Source organism: Amblyomma americanum, chromosome 11 (assembly GCF_052857255.1).
Source record: "Amblyomma americanum isolate KBUSLIRL-KWMA chromosome 11, ASM5285725v1, whole genome shotgun sequence".
NCBI lineage: Eukaryota > Metazoa > Arthropoda > Arachnida > Ixodida > Ixodidae > Amblyomma > Amblyomma americanum.
Genome location: NC_135507.1, coordinates 34995631 through 35016990, shown reverse-complemented (window position 1 = coordinate 35016990; position 21360 = coordinate 34995631). Strand labels below are relative to the sequence as shown.

The window sequence follows — 21360 nt, the reverse complement described above, 5'->3', positions numbered from 1 at the left end:
TTGCTTGCTTGGTTGATTAACTGGCTGATCCATTAGTTAATTGCAGCTATGCGTTACAACTAGCAAAGCACTGCACTCAGTTGTCGTCGACGGACGTGTGCCGGTGATAAATTATTTTCCGCGAAATGATACGCAAAGAGGACCACAGGGCGCTAACGGGAGCCATTAAGGCAATCGCGCCAGACTCAACGCAGAGCGCAAGTGTCGCTCGAATTTTAATGATCGCTCGGCATCTTCGTTTTAAGGATATTCGTTAACCATGAACTGTTATTTTTTTCGTCTGTTATGCGAAACAATATAAAGAGCGCTACCGATGACGTCACCGAGAGCAAAGTGGACGACGAGCATTCTCTCCTCATTAGCGCTTCATGATACCCTTGGGTTGGATGTTGCTCTGGGGCAGAGGCCTTATATTCAGCATTTCTATGGCTGAGTCAAACGCTGAGCCAGTAGACACTTCATCGGCGAGGAAACGTGACCTGGACACACTGGCGTACAGATCGGACTCCGCCTCCAGGTTCTCGGCCCCCGTGTAGTACGCCTCGCGAAGTATGGACGAGAGCTCGCTCTGGGTCGGGTTATCGGCTTCGCCCTCCAATCCTGCGCCGTCGCGGCCTCGACTGTCGTTGGGCGTAGCTTCGCCTGAGACGTTGCCGGGACTGCGGTCCGGACTACCGTGTGCGCTCAACCCCGGAGAGGTCAAGTTCGAGGCGAGAAGGGAAATGTCCTCCTTGGCCTCTTGGCGGCGAAGCTCGCGCGAAGCGGTCGACCTATCCGGGGAAGCCGAGAGGCTCGAGCGAGTGCTATCGCAGCTCAGGCTTCTCGAGATCTCATCAGAGTGTCCGTCTTGCTCATGGCTGGCCGTGGACGGCGATTCGACGCCGGCGTCCAGGGCTGACTTCGGCTGCCGTACCCTGTCTTTTGTCCGGACCGCGGGAACTTGCAGCTCCCTTACCCAGGGATGACGCAGTACCCTTGCCATGGAGCTGCGCAGGGTTGCGACCGGTTCGAGCATTCCCCTGATCAGGTTCTTCAGCTCCGAGCTGAGAGGAAGTACCTGAGGGAAGCGTAGCGTGCGAGTCATCTGCAGCCGCACCTGCCGAGGCACGCACTCTGACTCATACGGCAGCAGGCCGGTGACTGCGACGAACAGGATGACGCCCAGGGACCACACGTCCGCCTTCTTGGGCCGGTAACGCACGCCCTGCAGCACCTCGGGCGGCGCGTACGCCTCGCTACCGCAGAATGTGGCGCTCAGCTGCCGGCCGGCCGAGTATCGCGCGAAGCTGAAGTCGGCCAACTTGACGTGGTTGGTCGAAGTAAGCAGGACGTTTTCGCACTTCAGGTCCCGGTGGGTGATGTCCTTGCTGTGCAGGTAGGCCAGCGCGCTGGACATCTGCAGGAAGTACCAGCGCGCCCTCTTCTCCTTGAAGCGCTTCACCTTGAGTATTTTCTCGAGCAGGTCTCCTCCGGGGGCCAGCTCCATGATGATGAAGACCTTGGACGGCATGTCGATGATCTCGCTCACGTAGGTGATGTGCGGGTGGCGGATGGAGGCGATGATCTCCAGCTCACGGGGCAGGAACTTCGCCCGGTACACGGCCGATGTCAGCTCCTTGGAAACGATTTTGCAGGCGTACGCAATGCCTTTCTTGGACACCAGCTTGACCGTGGAGTAAGAGCCCGAGCCGAGCGTCCTGCTCACGGTATAGCCGTGCTGCTCCAGCAGGACCCTGGACTTCTCCGCGTCCTCCGGTCGCTCTTCCTGGATCTCCTCGGGCTCCTCGTTGCTCTTCGGTCCCTGCTTGCTTTGTCCTTTCGGTGCCATGTCTGGCCTTCACGGCAGCAAACGCAACTACAATGGGGTCCACGGACACTGGCGACGTCGTTTCAGAAGCACTAATCTACTGTGGACGGTCGGCGCTCCTATGGACTCGAAGCGTCACACACGCCCCACTTCTTCTTCTTTTCCCACGCCCCTGGTCTTCTTTGTCTTCTAAGTACCTTTCTTCACGGCTAGGTTGAAGCGCGAATCGAGAAGACAGCTGTTGAGCCTCACCTTTCCTCAAACTCAGTTTTTATTTGTTTCCCTCATTGCAAAGAGGCGTACACACTTCAGCACTGAACCGGTGAAGGCAGGCCCTAAAGCCCCGGCCCTGCCCAATAATAATAATAATTGGTTTTTGGGGAAAGTAAATGGCGCAGTATCTGTCTCATATATCGTTGGACACCTGAACCGCGCCGTAAGGGAAGGGATGAAGGAGGGAGTGAAAGAAGAAAGGAAGAGGTGCCGTAGTGGAGGGCTCCGGAATAATTTCGACCACCTGGGGATCTTTAACGTGCACTGACATCGCACAGCACACGGGCGCTTTAGCGTTTTTCCTCCATAAAAACGCAGCCGCCGCGGTCGGGTTCGAACCCGGGAACTCCGGATAAGTAGCCGAGCGCCGTAACCACTGAGCCACCGCGGCGGGTAAAGGCCCTGCCCAAAAATGCGCTGTTCCGCCGGGTCTAGGCTGGGGCCGGGCTGACACCCGTACATACAGCATCTGTGTCTAGCTTTCGATTGACGGTGTACTCGGGCTCGAACCCAGCCATCGAGGCCGCGTTTTGATGGAGGCGAAACTAAAAAGGTGGCCGTGTGCAGTGAGAGGTAAGTGCACGTTAAACGATCCTGCAGTGGTCGAAATTATACTGGAGCTCTAAACTACGGAACTTCTTTCTCTTCTTCAACTTTCAATTCCAACTTCCACCCTTCCCTCACGGCGCGGTTGAGGTGTCCATCGAGACTTGAACCAGTTACTGCGCCTTTCATTTGCTCTGAACCAATTTAACTTATTTCATTACTGCATGGAAAAGTTCACTTTGGGCGGTTTAGTAGCGGCACGGATGTAACAGGTAACGGGGGAAACGGTAACAAGTAACTGAAGGTAACAGGTAACGGGACGTAACGTGAAATCTAACGCTATCATACTCCACTTAAGCGTCCGCATAGTTTTTTGTTGGGACTCTAGGAATTCCTTCTGCAAATACAGCTCTTAATACAGGCTCTTGAGTTTTATTTAGAGGAGAATTGGGCTGAATGTGACATGAGCCAAAGCACCTCGCGCCAAAACGCTTGCAAACGTGAGATAACATTAATTCCATAATGAACTAAAACGTGCCGGCGCCTGTACACTGAACGTGTACTTAAAGCTGACTACATTAATCAAATCAAACCAGAGAAACTAGCCAGCCTTGGTGAGCGAGCAAGCCGTCAAAAATGAACATTTTCTGCGGGCCATTTTCCTCGGCATGCTGCACCGCAACCGCAAAAGAGAAAACGCGGCCCGCAATGATAGAACTGAGGAACAACACCTCAGAAGGCCGCAAACGGGGTCGTTTCTAAGGCCTGCGATTCTAAAACACATAAACCTTACTTTTACGGGGTATTGTAAGTTTTGTGAGATGTGGGCAGACGCATATCATATGGTATGGGCCTGCCAGAAAAAATTGGCAAATAAAGAGAGTAAATCAGCCAACCAGAGAGGGCTGGGGGGCAACCTTGTCCGGCTGCTTGGACCTGGGGTCCCAGAGGGCTCTATCGTTCAAAAAGCGCGGGCAGCGGCTACCGCCAATGGTGTCCCCGAATGAGCGCTACCACCCAGGCACGGGAGTGGCGATACCTTCCACTCTCCTCTAAAACCCGCCCCAGTGCATCCAATAAAGTTTTACCATTTCCGCAATAATGCACGCATTTATTTATTACCATTGGTTATCCATTGTAACTTCTTAAAAAGTTTAAGGCGGTTTTATCCTCCTGTTTCTACAGGAGAATGATTTTTTGCTGCAGGCTCTATGGATGATAAAAAGTGACATCGTAGCAATCTCCGGGGTCTGAAGTAAAGACAGACTTTGTTCGCGCCTGCAAACAATTTTGTTCGCCTTCTAGCTCCCTCTATGGTGGTGCGAACATACAAGATAACTGTTTGCCGATAAGCACGAGGAAACAAGGAGGAAGCTCCGGAGGGGGGGGGGGGGGGGGGGGGGGGGGGGGAAGGTATCAAGCAGAACCAGACGGCCTCAATCCTGCAGACCCAAATATTCAGAAATCTACTACACTAAGCTATGCAGAAGGGAATACGCGCCACCGGATTGAGAGCTAGACAAGCAACAAGAACTAACACAAAGAACAATGCAAACAAACACGTGTTCACAACAAAAATGTTTTCACGTAATCTGCTCAGGAGATAATAAGGCACAATGCGTATACTGTGTGCATAGAGGCGGACCTATAGTACATGACATGGGCCTGTTAAGAAAGCATGTAAATATAAAGCATAAAAGAACTGATGATTCAGTGGCGGAAGGAAATGCTGTTCAGTTCAGACCCGCAAGTTCGGCATTAGCTAGCCGAAAGTCAAGAGCAGCTGCAAGGTCCAACGCGCTCCCGGAAGAGGGGAACTAACCACCATTTTAGGTCGAATAAAATGTTTTAATGTTTCTTATTCCTCAACAGAAGAAGAAAGTGAAGCTATTCGAAGCTTTTCTGTATTTCTTTTCTAGGAGGGGGGGGGGGGGGGAGGGATCAAACGGGGCTCTCTTTCCGACCAGCACAAGAAACTACTTGCACAACACGTTCTGACAATGGAGCACGCTCTGTTCGGTCTGACCTACAATCTCGTTCAAGGTCACGTGTTCATGCACCTTGAATAGAGAAATATTAGTAACCTTTGACAGGAACAGAAAACAAGCGCAACGGTTCTGAGAGTAAAACAGTGAAAACTGCAAGGAAGCCGGGGACATACCCAACAATTCTGGACAAAATCATCTTTTAACGGGAAAAGAGTTTATGAACGCAATTTTCGCATACAACGCAAGATTTCATTATAACAATGAATATATCCGCACATCTACCGTCGACAGCTTTGCATTTGTTTTGCTGTTAACGCTTTTGCTATCGTCAAAAGCGTTCCCTACTCTTGTTCTAGGAAAGTTTTAAATGCTTGATGCGAGCGATGGAATAACTTTAAAAGAAAGATTTTGGTACACATCGCCAGAATTGACAATTACCTTCGATATTTTCATAACGGTACATTACAATATTCTAATATTAAAAATTTTTGGCCGAGAATGTTTGACATGAGTTCGCAAGTATCGCGTAGCCAGGCTGCGAGCAAAGCCCGGTTGTAGAACTTCCAAGTTTGGAGGGAGTAACCGAAAGAAACAACGCCGGGCGGGGTCTGCATACAGTATTTTTCATGCAAACGGACACGCAAAGACAGTATTGGCGACCATTGTGCTAACATATAAAGAACAGCAATACGTTTATTTGGATGGCCTTATAATTTCGCCCCTTGCACTGTCTTACTTTATCCTATGGGCCGCGGCAAAATGCGATAGTTTAGATTTTTTGAATAGTATAGCATCTTTCAGCGTTTTTGCATCATATCGCTTTTTCATACTTACTGAACGCGATGCCAGGATGCTGGAAAATCAACTCGTAATACTTGTTTAAGTATCGTCAATAATAAAAACGAGGTTGTCTATTCTATATCTATATTTGTGTCCGTTTTGCCCCGGCACACCCTACTGGCGCATTAGTAGGTGGTGATGGAGAAAAAAAACACAAATATTAATTCCACGCTTCTTTCAACCGCGCAAGGACAACATTTGTTTGATAAACAAAAATCAGGATTCACCCAGATGGAATAATAATCGCTGAAAAACAAGCCGAAAAAAGTTAACTCAGCATTGAAAACGTAAAAACCAAAAACGTCCAACCCTTATTACCGCAATTTACGGTATACAGCACACAGGCATACAAGTTTAAAAATAGCCTGCGGTTTAACTACTACTTAACCTGGTTAGAGAGCGAAAGTTGTTGGGTATACGGCAAGTAGACGCGGTTTCGCGTCTGTAACGGTGAGTGCGTTCCGCACACTAGATGGGCAGCGCACCCACCCTGCCACCCTGGCTGGTGGCAGTTAAATTAAAGGTTGATCGCGAGAGGTCAGTCACCCAATGAGCGCTATACGTGCGCTCCTAGCAGTACTCCTCCATGGCGTCTAAGTGAAGCGCACGGCTTCGGCTTTTGTTTCCCTCAGACTGACGTCACAACGGCAGTTTCCATAGCACGACCTCACGCGGCTGTCACGTGACTATTCTAGCACCCTCTACCAGCGAATCAAAAGGTCAAAGGTCAAGCAGTGACACATGGACCACATATGGTAAGGCCTATAGCCACACTTGACCTCTGTCAACCGGCAACTGTCAACCGGCAACGCACAGCGAAATTGGTTTTCCCTATAGAGTAGTTAAGCTATCGCTTGAAAAGTACAAATACAGCGCTTTTCAGACTTTTTGTTAGGGTTAGCCACCGCGGCGGCTTAGTGGTTATTGTGCTCGGCCGCTGACACGAAAGACGCGGGTTCGATCCAAGCCGCAGTGGTCGCATTTCGAGTAACGCGAAATGCTAGAGGCCCTTGTACTGTGCGATGTCAGTGCACGTTAAAGAACCCCAGGTGGTCGAAATTTCCGGAGTCTTAGACTACGTCGTCCTTCACAGCCTGAGTCGCTTTGAGACGTCAAGCTGAAACCTCATAAAACCTATTTGTTGGTGCCGACTCTACAGCATGTCTTTTTTTTTCTCTCAGTATCGTCAAATAAGCATTGAAAAACCCAACGCTTATTCTACCGCGACGTTTTGTGATATTTGTGCCGTGCCTGTACATACAATTTTATGCTCTGTTTGCACACCTGGTTCCTCTAAGCTGTGTTGCACGTGCGGACGATCTGTACGCTTATACAACTCAATAAAAAATCAACAGATAGCCATGAAGGAGGCCCTCCAGCCAGTGGTGTCTACCGATTGTCATGAAGCCGCGATTGATCTAATTATACCATGGTTAGTCTTCTTTCATCTGCCGCCCCTACAATGTCAAGAATCAGTAAACGCCATTGGCTGGTGAAACTCCTGTGAGGGGGATTTTCCGCTTAGTTGTTGAGTTGTATCTAACTACAGTAAGAAATTTTTTTTCAGCCAAAATTGAGCCCTGCGGACCCAGGAGTGCCAGGGTGCGGACTGTATCTCGGTCATTACGGTACATAGTTGACATTCCTCCATCGACACTCGCGAAGACCTCGCGCGAATATCTGCGAACGATATAGAGATAGTCGCTAATTGCTTCTAAGAACACGCGCCTCTCTATCTTGCTACGACGATTGCTCTTAAAGGCCGATCGCTTTATTTCCTTCTCGCTTTCTGACATGAACACTCTTATCCGAAATCCGCCAGGTGCGCGTGCGTTGTGTTCTGCTTCATTCTCATCGATTGTATTGGCACTATTGAAGGGAGCTGGTAAGTCGAAACGACGGAGAATATCCCGACAAACAGTTCCGTCGAAGCGCGTTGCGTCTCCCTCGAAGCGGGCGGCAGGCGCGGGGCTCATCAGACGCGATGACAAAGCGGTAGTTGGGCGATGGCGAGCCGGTTACGTCACCAGACATGTGTGAATGGCTATATCGGAGAAGCAACGACGCGAACACGGACGTAATAGCCCGTGTACTACACGCGTACAATGGCACCCGCATGCTTGGCGGCGCGCCACTCGCAGCTACGTATATTACATAGAGTTAAACAAGGTATTATTCCCGTTTAATTCTTCTCATTACCGCTTATTCACCTTCTCTTTTACAGCAAGAGCGGTTCGTTCGTCGAAATCACAGTGTCCTCATCATTGGTGCAGTCTGCACACTCAATTTCTGAGTTTATTTCTCGAATTAAACGGTAGTTTGCCCTACTGTAAAAAAGTTGTATGATGCAATAACCTCATAATGTTCTCGATACTAATGTATACTTTTTACAAAAATGTCATACAAATGTCATACAAATGTCATACATTTGTCATACATTAGTTATAGTAGTAGTAGAAGAAGAAGACCTTTATTCGGCCATAATTTACAGGCCGAGCATTAGTAGTAGTAGGTTGTACAGATGTGATACAGTATCAGAAATAGTATGATATTTGCACGACGGAAAATGTATGAGATTATTGTAGCATACAACAGAGAGAGACGACATCAAATTTTTGGATGAATATTTTTTCTTTGGAGTGATGCGCCTGACAATGGTATACAGGAGGCATGACGTTGAATTTATCTACGGCAGCTGGACTATACAGAATAGAATTTTCTTCTTGCGTCGTTTATAATAATAATAATAATAATAATAATAATAATAATAATAATAATAATAATAATAATAATAATAATAATAATAATAATAATTGGTTTTGGGGGAAAGGAAATGGCGCAGTATCTGTCTCATATATCTTTGGACACCTGAACCGCGCCGTAAGGGAAGGGATAAAGGAGGGAGTGAAATAAGAAAGGAAGAGAGAGGTGCCGTAGTGGAGGGCTCCGGAATAATTTCGACCACCTGGGTATCTTTAACGTGCACTGACATCGCACAGCACACGGGCGCCTTAGCGTTTTTCCTCCATAAAAACGCAGCCGCCGCGGTCGGGTTCGAACCCGGGAACTCCGGATCAGTAGTCGAGCGCCCTAACCACTGAGCCACCGCGGCGGGGCAATTCTTGCGTCGTTTCAGTTTCGGTTTCAAAAGCCGAAAGCGACTGCGACGTACATGATGCGTGCAGATCACGTGACACGTGCTAAAAGCGCGATATTATCGACGCTTGTTCATATTTTGTCACTGGAACTCTTCAGCAGGCTTTCGTAAGCGTTGACGTGAATTTAAACGAAGAAAGCATCGACAACAGGGGTCGCTAGCCGTGTCAACGCTCACACAGTGTTGGGAAATTAAGGCACGGGCTCCATTCCCATGCCATGCACCCTATAAAGCCGAGCACCAGGCCGGGAATGGCATGTACCCATTAATCACGACCGATGGGTAACCGGCGGCAGTGGGAGTCGAACCCACCACTTCCCGAAGCCGAGGCGGGTGCTCTACCAAGAGGCCACGGCTGCGGTTAAAAGGGCCACAAATGGGCTTCTACCGCACGAGGCGGATTTAGCGTTGTTGACGGCGGAACTTATCGCTGATCCATCAGAGCAACTGTGGTCAAGACCCTTTTCCCAAGCATCTCACCCTGAACAGCCGAGCACCAGGCCGGGGGAAATCTTGTACCCATTAAAAACCGGTGGGTAGCCGGCGGCACTGGGGATCGAACCCAGCACCTCCCGAATGCGAGGTGGTGCTCTACCACAAGGCCACCGCTTTGGTCGTTTGGTTGTTGATACCGAAATTAAAACAGCATGAGAGAAAAAAAAATCAGTCAAATTATTTACCACTCGTTAGCGCAGTCCACGTGGCTATGTTTTCTAATCTGGTGTGTATCATAATAAAGGAAGATACCAGAAACTAACGTCTGGTTTTTCTACCTTAACGGCCCCCTTATGTGCTTTGTTCTTATAAGCTCAAAGTAATGTAACGTTGCAGAAAGAAACAAAAAGAACCTTTAAAAATTTACGGACGTGAAAATTTAATACACAGCTTTGCAGGAAGCCATTTACAATCTTTTTTGAACATTTGCATGCTGCTTTGGAAGTTTGCACATGTACGCATTTCAAACACGGATGTCGTGTGCAAAGCACGCACCTCGTAGAGTTGATGTGTGCTGTGTTGGGCGCATACGTTAAAACAATGAAGATCGGCGCTAAACAAGCTTTACGAGCGAAGATTTCCGTATAGTCCGTGCCCTGGTTCTATGTGCTTTCTGTATACCTCCAGCTATTCTGACTCACGTTACTCGTACAAAGCGCCGCGCTTGTTACTCGTCAAACGCACTCGGAAACAAGAAGCGAGTAGCTTACGTAAGCGCGCGTACGCTGGCGTTGATGCTGCCAAACGGCCGGTGTCGTCACAGCAAGCGACGTCTTCAATCGTCATCAGTTTATACCGCCACAAAGCAGAGAGGAGCGTGGGGGAAGGAATCAAGGAACCCCTCAAACCACCTTTCTAGGGGAGAGTGTGGAGGCATCCGTCGCACACACAGCCTCCTCGGTGGTAATGAAGCGTTAACAGAACATCTCGAGGTTGTTTGTTAGGGACCTTCCGACTGTGGCATGGTGTTTGTTGATTTCCACCTGTCTGATTCAGTTCCACGAGCTTACAAGTTCGCGCATGTTAAGCATGTGCATACAAAGGCTACTAACGAGACGAGAAATTCCCCTCCTGAAAGAAATCCCTTCCTCGAATAGCCTCCTTGCTTTCAGTTTATTCAAACAAACACCAATGATGACAAGATGGCCGGATATTGATGAGACAACATTAAAATCCCCACCGGGAAAAAATATGCCGCCGTATTGTTAAAAAAAATATTTACTTGGATCAAGTAAATAAATTCGTCAGATACGTAGAGATTGGCGAACTTGGCGTCATCAAATGCATAAACCAACCATCGATTTTAGTTTAGCGCAGCTTCTCAGACTCTTAACTGAGACGGCTCACGTGGATTCCCAAATCAACAGTACACCTTAAAAATAAGCATGGCACTGAAGTCTGTTTGAGTAGAGAAATGCGAAAGCATTGTGTTTGTTGCTGCTGCTGCGTTTAACTGGCTGCTCCTAGAGTGACTACTTGCTTCTCTTTAATGACCATTTGCTTCTTTTCTGCTGCAATTTTCGGTTACAACATACTACACCGCTTTCGACAATTTCCGGTTACGGCGTACTACACAACTTCGTCATTTGCCGTTACAACATGCACCACTTCTCCATCTAAGGTTAGGACAAACTACACCGCCTTCGACACTTGCAACTACGACATACTACACCACTACGTCACTTCCGGTTACGACACACTACACCACTATCAATAATTTCGGGTTACGACATTCTACGACACCTCGTTATATCCGGTCTTGAATTGTTACGACACACTACCCTCTCTTTACTTCGTTACAACCTGTCTGTTCGTTATATCCGGTTTCTAGTTACAACATAGAAGGCCACCTCATTGTATACGGTATTTTTTAGCCCTGGTTACGACATAGTGCACCATCAACCACTTTATGCCTCATTGCCACCATTAATCTTCGTCGTCTCAGGTCACGTGACATTTGGTACCACGGTCTGCGGACAACTTCCGGTGACACCTTGAGGCGACAACTCCAGGCGATGGCTTTTCTTTCTCGTGGGCCATATTTTTATTCATACAAATGACCAACAGCACCCTGTCTGGGGAACTACTGCAAGGTAATGCTTTCGCATTAACAACAGTTTGGTCAGAACAACCGCCGATGCAGGTGCGGCCGAAAATGGTGACAGGTGCGTTCCTCGTTGCATCCGCACTCATCTAACTGCGACTCGGGGGCGCTTTTCCGCTAACAACAGGGCGACGTAGTACTTGCAGACCATCCACTCTGCAGAACCCCCTCACTATTTCTCTCTGCCGCGTGCTTGCAAAGCCTTAGAAACGCATGGTTACCCGGCCTTGCGGATACACCTTCCCAGTCCTAGTCCCTCGATCGACCGAGCTTAAGGGAAGAAGCAGGGAAAGGAAACAGGAGGCTGAGGAGGATAATCTTATAAAGCGCGACTCTTTAAACAACCTCAAGTCTCTAGATCACGAATGGCGTTTTCTGTTTCTACTGTTTCCCTTTCGTTTTTCTTTGTGTGTTGCGCGCCGATACCCAGGCGCTTCGCACAGACAGCTCACGCGGATTCCTAACTCGTTTACGGACGACCCGGTTGTTGCGAACGTAGTCTGGTTCTCGATTCCGCAATAAAATGGAAGGATGTTCCAAAAGAACTCTGAATTCCCAGGATCAGGTTAGTATAACTTTATCTCACTCAGTCAAAGCCGTGCGTGCCAGTGACCCGCAACATCTAACTAAACGGAGCTACATTGATAGTACGGGAAGGTATACCCAGCTTTCTCGGAAAGGCTGCGCTTGGATGGATGCTAATAAGTACATACTCCTTTGGTAGAACCTGATATACTTTTGGAGATTCCCATAAAGGGATAAGAGTGCAGGTTACTCTGCGTTTCTTGAAAATATCACGCATGTTTATTTACATACCCTCAGGGTCCGAAGGCATAAGAGAGAGGAGTGGTAGGACACACATTTTGTAATATACGGTGCAGCAAAAAGAACAATAACTGATGTTAGGCAGCAAAAAAAAGAAATAGAAAGAAAAAAACAGTTACGCTTGACGAGGCAAAAAAACAACACTATTGAGACAAAAAAAAATAACAGCGAGAACAGTTGCATAAGAATTTAACAGAATTTATAACGATGAATTACGTACGGTAGTCAGTATTCAAGTCGGTAATGTCGGCTACATAACTGGTTAGGCGCTTCTAACTCTCATAAGCGCTGGCGACAGAAATAAAACCGATCTTCCGTATGGCATGAAGGAACACCTACTTTATGGCGATGACCAATGCGGCCTGAAACATATGTAGAGAGAGGGTTAGTAGCTGAGAAGCAGAAGCGGAGTTAGCAGCGCATTCGGAGAACCCATCTCAAGCCATGATATCCCATTCGGTTTTGTTATCGCCTCCACAAGTTAGGCAGGTAGTTTAAATCCACCAACCGCACATCTCCCAGGGTTGGGTAGTGTACAGGGGCTCAGTTATATCTCGATAACTTAGCGCCGTGAGAGCAAAAGACCCGGATGTATTTTTAATGCGTAATAGCATTAGATGGGTTCTGTTGAGGCGGAAATGGTGATCACCGTTACTCGTGACTCGCACGACGTGCTGCACAAGCTTGTGACGTCATCACAACCTGACCACCACGGGAGGTGGCAGTTAATTTAACGAGTAGTCGCGTGAGGTTGCTCAGGAAGAGCAACCTGTGTCTAACAAGATCCACCGATGGATGTGTTTGAAACAGCCGCCTTCCCAGGCAGTAGATAGATTCCTATCTGAGTTACGCTGAATTTTAGAGATGCCAGTATATTCAAATAGGGATCCATAAAAAAATCAATAGTTTCGAACTACACCCGCAAATCCATTCCACAAAGCCAATTAATTACTACCTTTGTGAACTAGTGGCCCAGTTTTCGTACTTCGATCATTGCGGCATTCGCAACGCGCACGCAGGAATTCCCTCGGCTCATTCCTTCCGAAAAAAGAATGTTCCATAAACAACGCATTCCTTCCTAAAAAGGAATGCACGTAAACAACGCTGGCCGCGCGTAGAAGTGCGACGCAAACGCTATCAAACGATCGAGCCCGGAAAGAGGAAAACTTGCCTAACGGCGCCACGGCTCCCAAGGGTCGCTATTATGACGTAAATCGTGACGCATATGAAAGCAAGACGCGACAGAACGGTGGGGGACAACTAGGACGCAGTCGGCGCATGAAGCGAAACAGAGGACGTAAACACGCCGTCCTGTGCGCCGCTAATGTCTCTGCAAGAACGCGCGGAAGAGGCAGTCACGGGACAGCGCATAGCGGTGATAATTAAAAGCATGCAAGACCCTGTCGCATATTATGTGTAACTGCCACCCACTTCCCCAAGTTCGAGCCCATACGCTGGCTAGATCCCAGTGCCGCAGTTAACCAGTCGCTAGCTTACCAGTCCCTGACCGCCACCTAAGCGGCCACGCTTTCAAGACTCGCTGCTCCGGCTCATCCGAAGAGTCTGAGTACAAGGAATATAATAATAATAATAATTCTGCCGGCTCCCGCTACGCTTGCCTTCTCTTGGAATCCACACCGTTACCCTTAAGGACCAGCGATTATCTAGCCTTCGCAGTACATGCCCTGCCCAAGCCCATTTCTTGCTCTTGATTTCGACTACGATGTCATTAACCCGCGTTTGTTCCCTCACCCACTCAGTCCTCTTCCTGTCTCTTAACGTTAAACCTTGCATTTTTCTCTCCATAGCTCGCTGCATGGTCCTAAATTCCAGCTGAACTGTTTTTGTTATCCTCTACGTTTCTGCCCCACAGGAATATAGTAGAATGCATAGCCAAGAGGGCTGACATACAGGGGACTTAGTTTTTGTTGCTCGTTTACTTGTTTCTTCATTTTCAAAATTTTTTTCTCAGTGAGAAAAAAGTTGAAGTTGCGTTCACGCAATGTAACAAGAGTTTCTGCATCAACCCTACAAGCCAAGAAGTGATGAGACTCATTAACTATACCGCGACTTCTTAACTTCCTGTGGACGACGTCACACTTCGACAATCGACGGTGTTTACACCAGGTAGCGCTTCAAAATGTCAACATTTTCAACAAGAACAAGGCCAGTAGCTATGCTCCGGTGACTTTCTGCAGACGCGCCGCAATCCTTGACGAAAAAAAAATCTGCCAACAGCAGTCACGCAACAAAACAAAAATCACGATTTTTCTATTCATTGAGAGTAGGTGTTTGCATGAAATGTCTCAAAGGAAATGCGCAGCGCATGCTAGGGCGACTCATAGGTGGTAGCCGCACACCGGTATCGGCAAGCTCCTTAGGCTGCTGGATGCTCGGCGCTGCATTCACTCGCTTCTGTTAGCTACTGGCACCTGGCTGCTTTCGTGTCTTGAGGAGCCGCATCACTGAGCGGGTTCTCTTCTAGTTGGACAGCGTTCTCGGCGTCCCTCAACTCTCTCGAAACTTTACGTGCAGCTGCGTTCAGCCGCTTTCTTTTTTCGTAATGGTCAACCCGCAGCGTTGCTTGCCGTTTTCTCTAACTAATCGTAGCGGCCGCTCTGTCATCTTTGGACTTGGCGACACATTCGGCTGCCTTGGACGCTATCTCACCTTTGTGTGCGGCTACCTAAATCTTCGGCTTTAACGACGCGAATGCCGGCCTCGGCCGCTTTCTCACCTTTACGTGTGGCTACATAAAGTCGCTGATGGCGACACAAGCGAGTCTTCGTATTTCTAGTCTCATCCGGCTTAGAAGTGCAGAACAAACGAATGGAAGATAACGACGACGGTTTTAACGCTAGCGAGTGCTAAATACCACCTAAAAATATTGCGCAAACTACCAAGGGGCCTGAGACGCCAGGAAAGACAGCTGCTATATCTGCGCCGGCGCTGATTCCAATGCCGCTGGGAGCCCTGGCACGAGATAGTTTTTACTGCTAGACATAATTCAGGCGGGAAAGTTAGGAAAGTTTAGGCTTTAGTTTCGAGCTTGGCTTCGCCGCGGTTTCAGGACGACCTTCACCTTAATATGCCGAGAATAGAGGGCTCAAACTCTTCATTTTCAAACCTCTTCGTGTTGTGGTTCTGCTGCGCACCCTTATAAAAGTGGTTTATAGACTGTCTTTAGACTTCCTATACACTTTAGCGCCTTCCTATAGATATTTCTTTTTCGTTGTCAATAGACACAAGTCTATTAAAAGTCTATGGCCATAAATCTATAGATTGTCTATAGACTAGTCACTAGGAATTGTCTATCAAAAGTGTATAGACTTAATCGACAAAAGTCTAGGGACGGTATATAGACTATCTAAATATATTTTTCTAAGGGTAACGCGTTAACTGAGCGAAAGATGTCGCTGTGCTGCTGCTTGTTGTTTACCAATCGGTAAGATCTGGAGTAAACTCCAAGACCTACGTACTTTGCGTCAATCTCAGCTACTATAACGATCGCATCGACGCATGGTCACGTGCCTAATGTCGGTCACGTGATGACACGTGATCGCCGGATGCTGACGTCTACGCATGGACCGGCAACGTCCACCACTGAGGGCTTTTCGTAACAGCTTTCGCTGTAAAAGAAGGCTCATAAACAAAATTTTAGCGAGTAGCCCAGCGAATCCTAACTGCAACATCGCTTCACCAATTCCTTTTTCAAGCACTCCTGTTATTTTAGTTTGTGTACCTCATGTGCAAAAACCACAGGCCGACATTTTTATGCCGCTGACCTCAGTAAAGGCTTCTAATGCAGTCATTGCAGTGAGCCTTAAGTATTAAAGAAGTCGTATAAATGCGATAGAATGATGCTGCTAAAAGCCTCGACTAAAACCGGCCACGCAGGTGTCTTTATCGCATCGAAAAGCCGCGTGGCCACACTGCGCCTTCCTTTGACGGCACAGTTGCCGGTAGACGAACCACCGAGGCTGCCATCTATGCTAGTGCTTGAGGCGTTTCAGGGACCAGACGCTTTCCGTCCACTGTGCAAAGAACTTGCAGACGCGGGGTCCTTCTTTCTTTACCCAATGCTCCACGTACTCTCATACTGAACTGAGCAATGGAAAAAAATAGAAGAGTGGAACATCCAATCGACGCCTCAAACACTCCTGGGCCCGAGGATATAAGAGCGTGAGCTGCATGACCACTCCATAGCTAGAGAGAGATAGAAGGAAAGGAAAGAGAGGGGCGCAGTGGCTTGCAGAGGACAGGCGTTCCGGCAGCTCTAGGCACGTCCCTACATACCGATGCACACAGGCCACCCAAAGCGCTAGGCCGGAAGGCTTTTGTCGCTGCCGCCTTCTACGCGGACTCCACACCCTTTCTACGAGCCCGGCAGCTGTCTTCGGTTCGATTCGACATGGCCGCGGGCGATTGTATTCTCATTCCTGAGGCCTCGGGTCTGCTCTGCAACACGCCTCGCCGCCGAAGGCCTTCGCAGGTCTCAGCCTCTCAAAGAGTTCAGCGCCTAAGGACCAAGTAAACACGTGTATATACAGAACCGCCTCAGCGCTGAGCCGTGGATAGCATGGCGACGCTTGTAGTGTATTGCTTATGTCCGTTTATGGCCGGAAAGTCTTCATGCGCACTGCACTGACGGGTTCCTGAAAGCGGCTGGTTCCATCACAAGACAGGGCAGAAATTCTCAAGTGCAGACACTGTCTTGAACGCAGTAAGAACTTTTTGGACTGTTCGCTGTCTGTTGGGCGCTGCCATGCAAGCCCAATGAGGCTTTGACAGGTCTGAACTTGCAAATTGTTTTCCTTAGTGCAAAAAAAAATGATTGATTGATTGATTAATTGGTAGTTTGATTTATTGACTGATTTGATTGATTTATTGATTGATTGAAGGGGACGCCTTCGCACATTACCACCCCTGCCAGGAGGAGAAGGTGACAGCGATATTTGTACGACACCCACTCCACATTACTGGCAACAGTAATCACAGCACCTTATTCTGGTACCAACAGGACCGCATAAAGGCTGGTAAACTGAGAGTTGAGGGAAGGTTGACGTACAGGTCACCTTTTCGCACTGTTCCCAAAACTAAGAACTTGATGGCGATAACAGGAAAGCGCACCTGTTGTCAGTACAACGACGACCACATGGCCGCAGAGAGTGCATTGTCAAGAGTGACCACTTCCTTGACTCACCCCTTGCGGCTCAGGACACTCTGCGCCGGGTTCTCTTCAGACAGCAAGCGAACGCGGAAGAGGACTTTTTGGTTACCACATATCACGACACCATATTTGTCACGAAGAAAATTCCTCATACAGCCGACTGATGCACAGCGAACAAGATGACCTAAACGAGAGTAGCAAAACGAGAATATTTTTGATGACGGAGACTGGATACTAGCACACTTGATTTGTACTTACAGAGCACGGCGAACATTGCGCGGGAGTGTTAACTGACGCCGCATGTACAGTCTTTGTCAAAAGTACACAGCCCAAGGGGTCTGCTTCTATGAACTGCAGTGCGGCCCCTCTGGCATACTCAGGGACCCTGCCGCGGTGGCTCAGTCGTTATAGCACTGTGCAGCTGGCCCGAAAGATGCGGGTTCGATCCCGGTCACGGTGGTCGAATTTCGATGGAGGCGAAATTCCAGAGACCCGTTAAAGATACCCAGGTGGCCGAAATCTCCGGAGCCCTTCACTATCTCTCATAGCCTTAGTCGCTCTGGGACGTTAAACCCCCGTAAACCATAAACCATAATCTCACGAAAGCGGGAGGAACTTAAGTCCTCAAACCTCCCAAGCTTAGGACTGTCAAAAGTGCTAAAAAAATCTCGCTACATGGCTGGGAAGCAAACCATTTGGACTATATATTTTTGACAAGGACCATACCTCTCCAGCAGCTAAAACTTCTGGCTTCTTGAGTTTGTGATGTAGATTGCTGGTCACTGGCCAAAGTCAAAAGATGAAAAGACGTTTCGGGAGCACTACGGCTTCCTTGTTCAGTTATCCTGTTCCAGTTATCCTGTTCGCATTTCGTCTAACGCCTGTCGTGCATTCAGAAGAAAGCCGCGACAGTGTCCGTGAGTAAACAGCAATGGGCTGTATTACAACCCGAAACAGCATCCTACAGAACCGGATCCAGCTTTCATCGTAGGGCTGTTTTTTTGGTGGGCAATACCTGCAGCAAAGAGAACATCCAAAGAGAGGAGGAAAAAAAATTGGCGGTGGTTTAGCTCTGGTTAAACCTGGAGTGACGCAATCGCTACAGCTGGCCGAGTGGAACTTGGTCACGTGGCCCACCGCGTGACGATCCACGTGATCAGCCACGGAACCGCGCCACCGGCAGCTGCTCCGCACCACGTGACCAACCACGTGACAGCGTGGCGGCGCCGCCACGCTGAAGGCTCGAAATTCTACCGTAATGTAGCTATCGCTACAGAAAACAGTCAAAACATATTATGGTCTATGTTTTCACAAGGACCGATTCGCTCAACACCACCATAACTATCCAGTGCAATCGATGTTGCGCCAAGGAACGGCTACCGAGCGGCGAAGGTTGGTATTACGAAAAGGTTGCGTACATACGATTGCTATAACATCACTTTGCTGATAATCGATTCCCTGTTGCTTGCCACAATGGAACCGACTTATTTAGGCTAAAGCAGCAGTCCGGTTATCCCTGTCTTTACACATTGAGCTCCCATCTACCGTATTGTGTCTGTACAGCTGCGCAGGAGTTACTAGACATGCTGGATTATGGACGCAGTCTCCGAATGCTTAACCGTTGGCTATGAGTAACGAAGCCTACACTCTCAGCATGAATACAAATATATGGGAGTAAAAAGGGAGTTGGAAGTCCTCTAGCGCACTCGCTTTTTGCTCCTTCCTGTTTAGAGTGTACTGCAAGGCAGTCTCCCTCTCTTCAGGATTGTTCTTTGTGACTCAGTTAATCCTAAGAGGCCTTAATCATTTTCATTATGAGTGGGTTTGCGCATGCGTGTGTTTGTTCCTAATTATATACAGAATTTGGCGCTTACGTGCGACGACAGGGGTTGCTCGAGCAGCCGCCGAGAAGCGTCGCTATTTCGTAGCAACTCCTCTCTCGTGAGCGCGGCTAACTATAGACCGGTGTCTATAGTTAGGACATCGTGATGCCTCCATGAATCTGGCCGCGCAGGTAAGTAGAAGGGTGCCAGAAGCGTGACCCGCCGACGGAAGCGTGAAGGAAACGCTCAGACGCCGAACCTCACAAACAGTTGAAACTATGTAAACAGAACTGCTCGAAATAACCACGACCTCCATCTTTCTCGCTATCAGACGGTATAGCCCTCTGCACCCTTTGTCGCTGCTATAAATTGGTTACGGTTTGGTACGACGGTCTTCTAAGAAACGTGTGGCAATTACATTTAAAGATTATTATCATGAGTGCGGAACTACATTGCGGATATATCTCCGACCGAATCCCTGCTCCGACAGCCGCGTTTTGACGGAGGGCAAAACGAAAAAAAAAAATGAGGCGCCAGTTCACTCTGTGAAGGTGATCGGACAGCCAAGCTGTAAAACGACACCCAATTACCCAATGCGACGGCACTTGAGAAATCACACACGTGGCTCTACAAAGAATGAAACCAGAGACAAATGAAGTGTACTCGAGCTATTTGCTGTATGCCTCATTTTAAAGGAGATATGCTGTTTGCATTCAATTTTTAGCCTGTTTACCGGAACGCGTCGGATGGTGTTCCTATTGTTCACACGCGTCTTATCATCCATCACGTGGTTTTGATGCTTGTTGATGAGGTTTTTACGTCCCAAAGCAACTCAGGCTATGACGGACGCCGTAGTGGAGGGCTCCCGAAATTTCGACCACCTGGGGATCTTTAACGTGCACTGACATCGCACAGTACACGGGCCTCTAGAAGTTCCCCTCCATCGAAATTCGACAGCCGCGGTCGGGATCGAGCCCGCGTCTTTCGGGTCAGCAGCCGAGCGCTGTAACCACTGAGCCACCGCTGCAGGTAGGTTTTGATGTTTGTTTTGTGTGTTTTCTTAATGAAAATGACTACTGAGCTTTTATGCTGTATGCCTTATTTCAAAGGAGATGTATCCTTCAAATATTTGTATTGTTTTGATTTTTTATTTGATATGTTTTGATATTTTTGTTTCTTATTTTGAATTTGATTTTTTTTAATTTTTAAATCTTTTAAATGTTTTTAAAAGGTTTTAATTTTTTTTTTCCATTACGACTGCTCTATGATCAGTATGATGTACGATTTCTACGCTGTCAGATACTTTTGCACTCGGAGTAGCATTCAATTTTCAGCCCGGCATTTTTTGCTGACGACGCCCACGACACGAAAATTTCCTTGGACGGTAGAGGTATACAGCTTCGCTGTAAAATCGGACGTGTGCTGCACGATGTATTGTGTTTTGCCAAAAGGAACCAGGCTGCAATGAATGCGATAAACTCGGGTGTGTGGCAGAGTGGTGAGGCAGCGGTCACCAGCTCTCCGACTGAAATGATAACTTGCGTGAAGTGAACCAGCACCATCGCTAGCCTCCCCTGGCTGATAATAAGTTCCCAGATAGCATGAGAAGTGGCTAGCGCAGCCTGGTTAACCTCTTGGCAACGATGGTACGTTCATGTTCAAGAGCCCCAAGCGGTCAGAATTAATCCGAATTCTTCAACTAAGGCGTTTGCCATGCCATGTCATACCATACCATATTATACCATACCATACCATGCCATGCCATACCATACCATACCATACCGTACCATACCATGACAAGGAAAAGCAAGAAATGACAAGACAAGGCATGCCACAACATGAAATAAGGTAATATAACGTTTCATACCACAATATAAATTTAAGGGAGAAAATAAAGATTTGATTTGATATATCACTGCATACCATGGCATACCATATCCTAACATAATGGCGCAGTAAACAACCCGTTCAGGCGGCTTAGTGGAAAAGGCGTTCGGCTACTGCAGGCGATGGTGGCTGCGATTGGGGGGGGGGGGGGGGCGAAATCCAAAAGTGCCCATTTGCTCCGCGATGTCAGTGCGCGCTAAAAGAACCACAATTGATCGAAATTGATGTGGAGCTCCTCATTATATTGTTCTCTGGGACTTTAAACCCCACACATCAATACACTAACGTTTTTCTACAAGCCGAGAAGACGATCAGAATACGACAGTCACATTTCTTCGCATTCTAGTTGGACGTGAAACAAAGGGCGAAGATTTAAGCACAATAGGCGTTTCTTTCTTTCTTTCTCTCTTTCTGTAGAAACGTCCCGCTTTTCTAGCTGAAAGAA

At 48.0% G+C, this 21360-nt stretch overlaps 1 protein-coding gene across 1 annotated transcript; it reads right to left on the bottom strand.

The window, feature by feature from the left end:
• Positions 1-283: 283 nt before the first annotated feature.
• On the bottom strand, positions 284-1859 carry LOC144109970 (testis-specific serine/threonine-protein kinase 6-like). The gene has a single exon (XM_077642774.1). The coding sequence runs from the start codon at positions 1826-1828 to the stop codon at positions 359-361; it is 1470 nt and encodes a 489-aa protein (XP_077498900.1). The 5' UTR covers positions 1829-1859; the 3' UTR covers positions 284-358.
• Positions 1860-21360: the final 19501 nt, after the last annotated feature.

Bases quoted from the DNA above. Each gene is read 5' to 3' on its own strand.
- LOC144109970 (XM_077642774.1), bottom strand. From the start codon at position 1,828: ATGGCACCGAAAGGACAAAGCAAGCAGGGACCGAAGAGCAACGAGGAG.